The sequence below is a fragment of the Diachasma alloeum genome, unplaced genomic scaffold, assembly GCF_001412515.2.
Source record: "Diachasma alloeum isolate Michigan unplaced genomic scaffold, Dall2.0 Dall_scaffold_00499, whole genome shotgun sequence".
NCBI lineage: Eukaryota > Metazoa > Arthropoda > Insecta > Hymenoptera > Braconidae > Diachasma > Diachasma alloeum.
Window position 1 is genome coordinate 363 of NW_021680631.1, and position 8,745 is coordinate 9,107.

An 8,745-nucleotide genomic window follows, 5' to 3' on the forward strand; every position below is an offset into this window, starting at 1 on the left:
CGGTTCGAGCTCGGTGTGGTAGCTTTATGCGTTTTTTAAATGGAGACCTAAGCCCTTCTGGTAGGGTTTCAAGTATAATCCTTTGCCCAATGCAACAGCCTCCATTGTCTGATTGTGTCTCATACTCTCCTGAAGAGCTTTCTTAGCTGTATTCGCGTCATTGATGGCTTTTGCAACACCTGCTGCACCACCAGCCAGAGCTCCGGTGGCACTCAAACCTGCAAACAGCGGTATCAAGAAGGGTATTAAACCTCCGATTTTCGCAGGTACAGGTAGAACGCGAGGTGATCGCACTTGCTTTTTACCACCGATCTTTTTCACTGCAGCGCGTGCACCTTCGAGTGCTGTTTTAATAGCATCGGTTCCCGGACGCATAGATGTTTTGGCAGCTTGTAAAATTTGCCGTAGGGCTACTTTCTTTTTTCTTCCACATCCACCACCACCACTACGTTTCCTCCTCTTCTTCTTTTTGATTCCTTTGCTCGGTTTTATCCCCATGCCTAGGGAGGTTTTCGCTTTCATGGTGTTGGCTATACCCCAAGCGGCAGCTTTTTCCCCAAGACCTGCGTCTTTCGACAAGACTCGTTTCCAGGCTTTCTCCGTGAGGACTTTATCTGCTTCGTGTCGCGCAGTGAGGTTATCTCGATTTTTAGAATAGGCTATATCGTGTTCTTTGCAGGCAGCGTCAAGTGGATTAATGCCAGGGTCACCCCGTTTCAATCGCTCCTGTAGCTTTGTCCCAGGACCACAATACTGATATCCGGGGATATGCAATTCCACAGGGAGTTTGTTGATGATACTGTTCACTAATCCTTTACCTTGACGTCCTCTCTTACGTTTGCACACCTTCATGGTCATAGAAGGACTGACTAGTGATGAGATGAACCGCGTGTATTTATATGTTCCCTGAGAGATCCCATAAAAATGATGGGCATCCGTCATTCATGTTCAGTCATCAACTATGCGTTTCAAAGAGCAGAAGACTAAGCTACCGATAATAAATTTTGATGGGTTCTCACAAAGGCAGAAGACTCGGGAGAAACGTCATGGTCCTCTGTTACCAGATAGTGTGCGTGCAGTCATCTGTGGACCGTCGAATTGTGGAAAAACAAACGCTCTACTAGCGCTCATAATGCACCCTAACGGTTTGAGGTTTGAGAATATCTATGTGTACTCAAAATCTCTCAATCAGGCTAAATACCAATTACTCAAACGTCTGCTCTTCCCTATCAAGGGAGTAGGATATTTTCCCTTTAGTGAGCATGATGAAGTCATCAAACCTGAAGATGCTCGACCAAATTCCATCATGATTTTCGATGATATTGCCTGCGAGAAACAGGATAATGTCCGAGCATTCTTCTGCATGGGACGACATAGAAATGTTGACAGTTTCTATCTCTGTCAGACGTACGCTCACGTACCTAAACATCTGGTGCGGGACAACACCAATCTCCTGATCCTCTTCCGCCAAGACGATATGAATTTGAGACACATCTATGAGGATCATGTGAATACCGATATGTCATTTGCCGAGTTCAAGGACTTATGTGCCAAGTGTTGGAATGAGGGCAAATACAGTTTCGTGGTAATTGATAAAGACAGTGAAATTGATGAGGGTCGATATCGAAAAGGATTCGACAGTTTCTTGAAGAGATAAATATGCACTATTTGGAGAATTTGAGAGCAGTTGTAGCGTGACTGTACAAGTGTCAACATGCAGAGCGACAATTTGAAAAAGGAGACGGATATCTTGCGGAATATTACTCAAGCGAGTAATGCTATTCGCCGCAAACACAAAATGATAAAATTGGGTAGGGAGACCACTGAAAGAGCTATGAGTGAAGTGTTTAAACCAGTGATAACTCCTCTCGAGAAACTGGTGGATCAATCGGTAATGAAGGAACCTTTACATAAGATAAAGAAAGAGAAGACATTTAGTGCTCCTATACGGATGAAGAAGGATGAGGATGATGATGATGATTCTGAATATAAAACCCTGGTAGATTTCCCATTCAGCATGGAAGAAGCACATTCGAGTACCCCCATGAGGAAGATATCACCAATAAAAGCCATGACTCCAACTGATCGTATTTTATCAATTAAGCTGGAATCTCCTACAGCCTCGCAGAAACATCTCGAGATGTATTTGAATCGTTATAATACAGAGCGCGAAGATAGCGATCTGGATAAGGAATTTGGTGTTCGTCGGCTGCAAGAGGGTATGAAGATTGGCGACTCTTTGGTCACGTTCCATGGCGATTCAATGACACTCAAGGGTGAAAAATACACATTAACACCCGGTTTAATCGAATTGATCTTTCAGAAATCACCTAACATGAGTCTCATAACTGAAACTGATAAGCATACCTACGGTAATATCATACAAAGTACGAATGCGTACCGAAAGTACTATAAACCAAATGGAGCTCTTCGAACAATTACTATGATGAAATATCATAGCATCATTGAAGATATCATCAAATCCAAGAAAACTGGAATGGCCCTCCCTCATTATATGATCGCATCAGCGAAACCCAGGAAAATGGATTATGTGTACTGGGACAATCCTAATGAGCTGGTGGATAGACTCCGACTGCTCATGGCGTCACAGTCAGCTGGAAATATGAGTCACACCAATGAAATTATGTCAATAATTGAGGAATTGCGTGAAGCTAATATTATTTATTAAGCTGTAGCCAAGAAAATTCCATCATTTAAAACATGAGTGTCGACGTGTTTGGACGCCAGTTGGGTACTGGTGCTGTGAGAACCATTGGCAGCCGAGGTCCTCCAGGTGATGGATTCAAGGTCACGCTTGATGGACAATACGATATGGATCATCGGAGATTATGTAATTTGGCGGATCCTAAAGAAGAGAATGATGCTACATCTTTGAAGATATTGCGCAGTATGTTGAAGGAGGAGCTTCGTCTCATATATACTGTGACTGGAGCAATGGGTGGTAGACTTGATGGAATTCAAACGATGATTGATACATTCCAAGCAAATTTCATAGAGACCATGAAACGAAGAGATGTTAGTGAGGAGGAAGTACAAGAACGTTTGACCAATCATTCTGAGATCATTCAACGTGTAAACGAGGAACTGACAACACTGAAAGAATCGGTTATACATGAAACCAGAGTGATGGTCAATGGTTTATATTCACTGATAAGTGAGCAATTGGACGGAATAAGGAAAGAAGAAGCGACTAACCAAAATTTGGCACTACGCAATTCTGAAATAATTAGTCATTTGGATAGACGTCTAATTGTATTGGAGAATGGACAACGCGAAGGCAACAGTAGTGGAGGAGCTCCATAGACCAGCGCGCCGGAATTATCCCCGTCGACGTGTTGAAGTCCGTGGATTGGATGAAACATGGCAGGCAGATCTTGTGGATATGAGTGCCTACACTCGTGAGAATGGAAGCCACAAATATCTCCTGACTATTATTGATATTTTCTCGAAGTATGCTTGGGCTGTGCCAATTAAGACGAAGAATGGAAAGGATGTGACCAGTGCTATGGAATCTATCCTGAAACAAGGCCGTATACCTCAGAAATTGCATGTAGATCGAGGCAAAGAATTCTACAACAGCGATTTCAGGAAGCTCATGAAGGATTATGGGATTACTATGTACTCAACCTTCAGCAACCTCAAAGCATCAATCTGTGAGCGATTTAATCGTACGCTAAAGGAGAAGATGTGGAAACAGTTCAGCTTACAAGGAACATATAAGTGGATTCCTATTATCAAGAATCTAGTTGGGTTCTATAATGATACTAAACATCGCACAATTCGAATGAAACCGAAAGATGTCACTGCTGCTCATGAGAAGTACCTCTTACGTCATGTCTATGGAAAACTCAAAGCACCTCGCACATAGAGAATCAAATTCAAGGTTGGAGATAAGGTGCGCGTCAGCAAGTACAAGAATGTTTTCGAGAAAGGTTATACACCCAACTGGACAACTGAGATATTTACGATTAGTGAAGTGGTAAATACTAATCCTGTGACCTACAAACTCATCGACTATGAGGATGAACCAATTGAGGGTGGATTCTACCAGGAGGAGTTGACGAAAGTCACACACCCTGACGTCTACCTCGTGGATAAGATACTTCGAAGACGTGGGAACGAAGTCTTTGTCAAGTGGCTTGGTTTCGATGATTCCCATAATACTTGGATAAATAAGAATGAATTATAATTAAATCAGTGGCAAATAAAAAACATAATTTACAGAGATTTATACATTTTTTTTATTATGGAATGTTTATCATTATTTTATTTACAATAACCATATGGTATAGTATCGTAAGAGTCTGGTAACAATATTCTCTTGTCATCTTCCCAACTTAAAGCTAACTTCCTTTGCTCAACAGTCCTAACTTCATGTTTATCGCTCTTGATCAAATATTGTGACTTAACAATATTATTATGATTATCTAGACAGTCTTTATAATCATCAAACGTAATCCTCTTCAATACTGATCCTTTCACTCCTTTAGCACGCTTCTTTGCTCTCTCATCACCGTGAATTTTGAATGTATACAGTTTTGCTCTCAATCCTACGAACTCACTCATGACTTTGCCATTGCATTCATCCTTCATAAGTCCCAGTACTTTCTTATTCACAAGTGGCATCCCGAATGCATTATCTTCTGAATAATCTGATGTGTCGAATTTGGAAATATTTTCCTTCATATATTCATAAATATCACGTCCTTGAAATTCATACAGAAGACTGTCTGTGTCGGTGTACATAAGTTTAGCCTCATTACCGAATTCTTTCTTAATGCACTCATAATGAAAATCATAGATGAATATTTTGGATAGATCCAGGATTGAGAAACCAACGTAAATGGGTTTATTGAAATGCATTTTTGTGCGATCCAATTGAATAATCACTAAATTATCGTTAAAAATGGTAGAACTGTGAAAGTTGGGTTGAGCAATGAGAACTTTGGCTCCCCATCTCCCCTCCCATTTAGTGACTAGCTTGACATCTTTTTGTTTCCTTACATTCTCAATAGTTTTTCCGAAAACTGAGTTATTCATTAATTTGAAGAAATTCTTCTCAAACTCATTCCTGGATTTTTTTCGCAAATCAGTATTTATGTCGATGTACGGTTTCAGCCATGGTGCTTGATTGAATTCCAGTACTCGGTGGATTTTTGTCAATTTTAACCCTAAATTCAGACATTGTTTGAGATTCTGATGATGAATCACATAATTATTTTTGGGAAGCAATGTTGTGATTAATTTCTGCATTTTTTTATTCGGGGGAATGATATGTTCTGGACAAAGTGGTAAATCTTTGTGAGCCTCAAAGAGCTCCTTGAGATACTCCAAGTCGACCTCAAGGATATACCCTTTGTTGGAATTATCGGGAATTGTATACACATCGATAATTGATGGATCAATCCACTTGAATGATCCGTATGGTAAGTATTGCGACATGGCTGCACCATACAAGTTGTTCACATCAAAATACATTAGATAGGAGGTCTCTTCCATAGGGTTGAATTCCTCTTTCATATACCTATTGTTGGCATGAGCATAACGATTTGAGCATTGAGCTAGTCCACCTCGAATTCCTTTCTCAATGAACAAATGCATTTCAACATCTGTAAGAAGCTCAAGTTTAACACCAGTGCATTTCAACATAGCATCAAATGCTAATCCTGGTGCTGTAAAATAGTGTAGGGGGTCAAGTTCATATACGGAAGAACAAGTACTTCGGAAATTTTGGAAAATATCAGCTAGAAGGATGACATCTGTTGTCAGATAAAGATCGGAATATTCACCCAAAGATGTAATATTAAAAGTATCCCAAACTTTCTGAGCGTGAGCATAATCTTCAGCAGAGACACTCTCATCATTCAATTTGGAATAGAAATCGGTGATTGGAGGCAACTGAGTGTCATTGAGTTTTTCCCAAGAGTTAATATACTCATAAGGAAAAACTCCCTTCCTCGTTAAAAGTTTGAATTTCTCTTCATCATCGTTGCAGTAATTTCGAGTAATGGATTTATCCTGATCGCCGAGATATGATGCTAATTTTTCCAAACTACTCGCCATAAATCGGAAGGAATCGATGAAACGCAAATTAACAATTGTCTCATCAAAATATTTGGTAAAAGAGATATATTTTTCTTTATTAATAGGCAATAAATTTAAGCGGCCTGGGAATTTTGTGGCGAGAGTCTTGATCAGAAAATGTGATTCATATCCAGTGAGGTTATGAAACACTACTGGAATGGTATGAGAATTTTGATAATTAATATTACATTGAGGGTGTGCTGGACCACGATATTTGCCTGTGAAGTGACAATGATCGTGATGTTTTCCATCAGTTTCGGTGAAAGATTTACCGCAGATGTGACAGACTTGAGCAATATCGAAGTCCCAAGCCTGTTCACGGGTGAGAGGCTTCATTGGTACATTCATTTTCAAACAAGTATCAACCTCATTAGCTATTCTATATAATTCATCTATGAACCATTCAATACAATCCGGTCCACGGTTCATCTTGAAATGTGAGCGAGAATCATCGAAAGCACACTGGAGATAGAATGCTGCACTATGAGGAATGTGCTTCTCATATGAAGATTCAGAATTATTTGGCTCCAAAATGCATTCTAAATCTGCATAGATGGCGAAGGGGACCATCTCTTTGAATTGATAATTTTTGAAAGTCAAAATATTTTTTCCTTCTTCTGGCAATACCATTCGATATTTATTGTTTGCAAAACAGTCTGGCTCATGGCGTTCAAATGATTTGAGTGTGGAAAAATGGTTCAGACAATGATCACAAAAAAACAAATGATGTTGATTCTTAGATAATTGTGATCCAACAAGTCGAGATAAATTTCTAATCCAAGTGAAATGATAAATTGGTTCAGTGTCACGTTCAATCTGAGCATCGTCACAGATCAATAACAGATGAATCTTGGACCAACTTGACTTGATTTTACTTAAGTGTAAAGGAACTATATCTTTATCATTATCAATTCCATATACGTTTACCGACAGACCATTCATTCGTTCGAATTTAGGAATATTCTTGAGTTTCATTGGAAATTCCAGTCCAGTATAGTGAAGTTTCGTGACGCCATCTGGTAGAGTAGCCAAAGAGTAATGAGGATATGAACTCAGCCTATCAACGTGCGTTGTAACCGGATGCAGCGCTGCTGTGATCGCCCATAGAAAACAAAATGCATCTCTGTTTTTAACATTGACTACGGCTTTTTTTCTTTGTATGCATTGAGGCGATGGAATGTACGTGTTCGAACCCGCTGCTAATGGTGAATATCTGTTAATATTCATTGTAAGATTGATAACCTCAATCAGTTCCCAGCCAGAATCCTTTTCTTGAAAATCTTCAATTTTTGCTAGAAGTGGTTCTGTGATATTATCTTTGAACCACTCCTCAATGTTGGTAGTGGGCAGAATGATTTCATTTTTGGTGTTGAAATATTTCGTTTCTTCAATAATTTCATCATACTTCATGACTTGGAACTTACAGGTGAGAATTCCATTAGCTTTGATATTGCCCTGTTCTCGTAGAGCATCCTTCAAATGAATGACAGCAAGAGCTTTTGCATCGTCACGAAAGGACTGAGGATCTTTGTGAGTTAGGTTTATGATCACACCTGTCTTCATTCGACTCCTGAAGGCCGATTCCAGATCCTTCCAAATCACTCTAGCACTTTCATCTTCACTTGATGTCTCACCAAGTCGTCCACCCTGGTGTTGTTGTTGTTGTCCTTTTCTCTTGAACTTCTCACAATAGCTGTGAAGAAAGGACAGCATCGTTTGGATTCGCCGTTTATCTGACATCGATAGTTGAGAACTGTCCTTTTTCAAAAGCTTCCCAAACAGTTTGATGTAATTTTCACACATTCTTATCCACTTCTCAGAGTTTATGACAGGTTGATTCCTGTATGCTCCTTCGAGTAGATCCACAATTTCTAAACACTTGTGGAATCCATAATGTTCGGATATATTTTCACACTAAATGTTTTTTCAGCAAGCTNGGTTGTTGTTGTTGTTGCGCAAAATGAGGAGTCTCTGAGGTTTTATCAACCAAGTCTGTTTGTTCCTCGCTCCCATCCATGTTTGAGTCTCGATGTAATTTCACAATTTTGTAATTTCCTTCCAAATCTAGGAAATCTTGGAGAAAATCCCATGATGTTTGCGGGGGATTGTTACCGTAGTGATTGATAACAATATCGTCGTACTCACAGACATATGGCAAAATCGACTTTAACAAATGAATTTCGTCAGTTGTCAACTGGAGATCTTCTTTATTTGGTCCAATTCGTAAACTCTTGATGAGTGCCAAATTCTCTTTCAAATCCAGGAAATCACGAAAACAGTCTTGCGCCGTTTGTATTGGATTTTCACCATAATGTCTAATAACAATATCATTATAGTCCACCAAAAATGGTGGAAGTGCGCAATTTCACTTCGTTTGGACTCAAGTGATCCATGATGCAAACTGATGCCAAAAGGAATGAGGGAAGTATTACCTTAGTTTTGAGGCTTTCGCGGCCATTATTAATGAATTGGTTGGCTTCCGGATGGATGCCGCGTTGAGTTTCAGCATTGCGCCGACGTTTCGCAAACATTGCAGTCTGCATCTTCAGGGCTATCAGCTCCGATTCTGAGCTCCGATGTATGGGGGCAGTCCTTATATACCTTCCCTTGTGGTGGTGGGGGAAGGGGAAAGGGGGGGGG

General features: G+C 39.9%; 1 protein-coding gene across 1 annotated transcript; it reads left to right on the plus strand.

Annotated features, from left to right (window-relative positions):
* Nucleotides 1-1,714: 1,714 nt before the first annotated feature.
* Nucleotides 1,715-2,689, plus strand: LOC107042667. Its single transcript, XM_015263813.1, has one exon. The coding sequence runs from the start codon at nt 1,715-1,717 to the stop codon at nt 2,687-2,689; it is 975 nt and encodes a 324-aa protein (XP_015119299.1).
* Nucleotides 2,690-8,745: the final 6,056 nt, after the last annotated feature.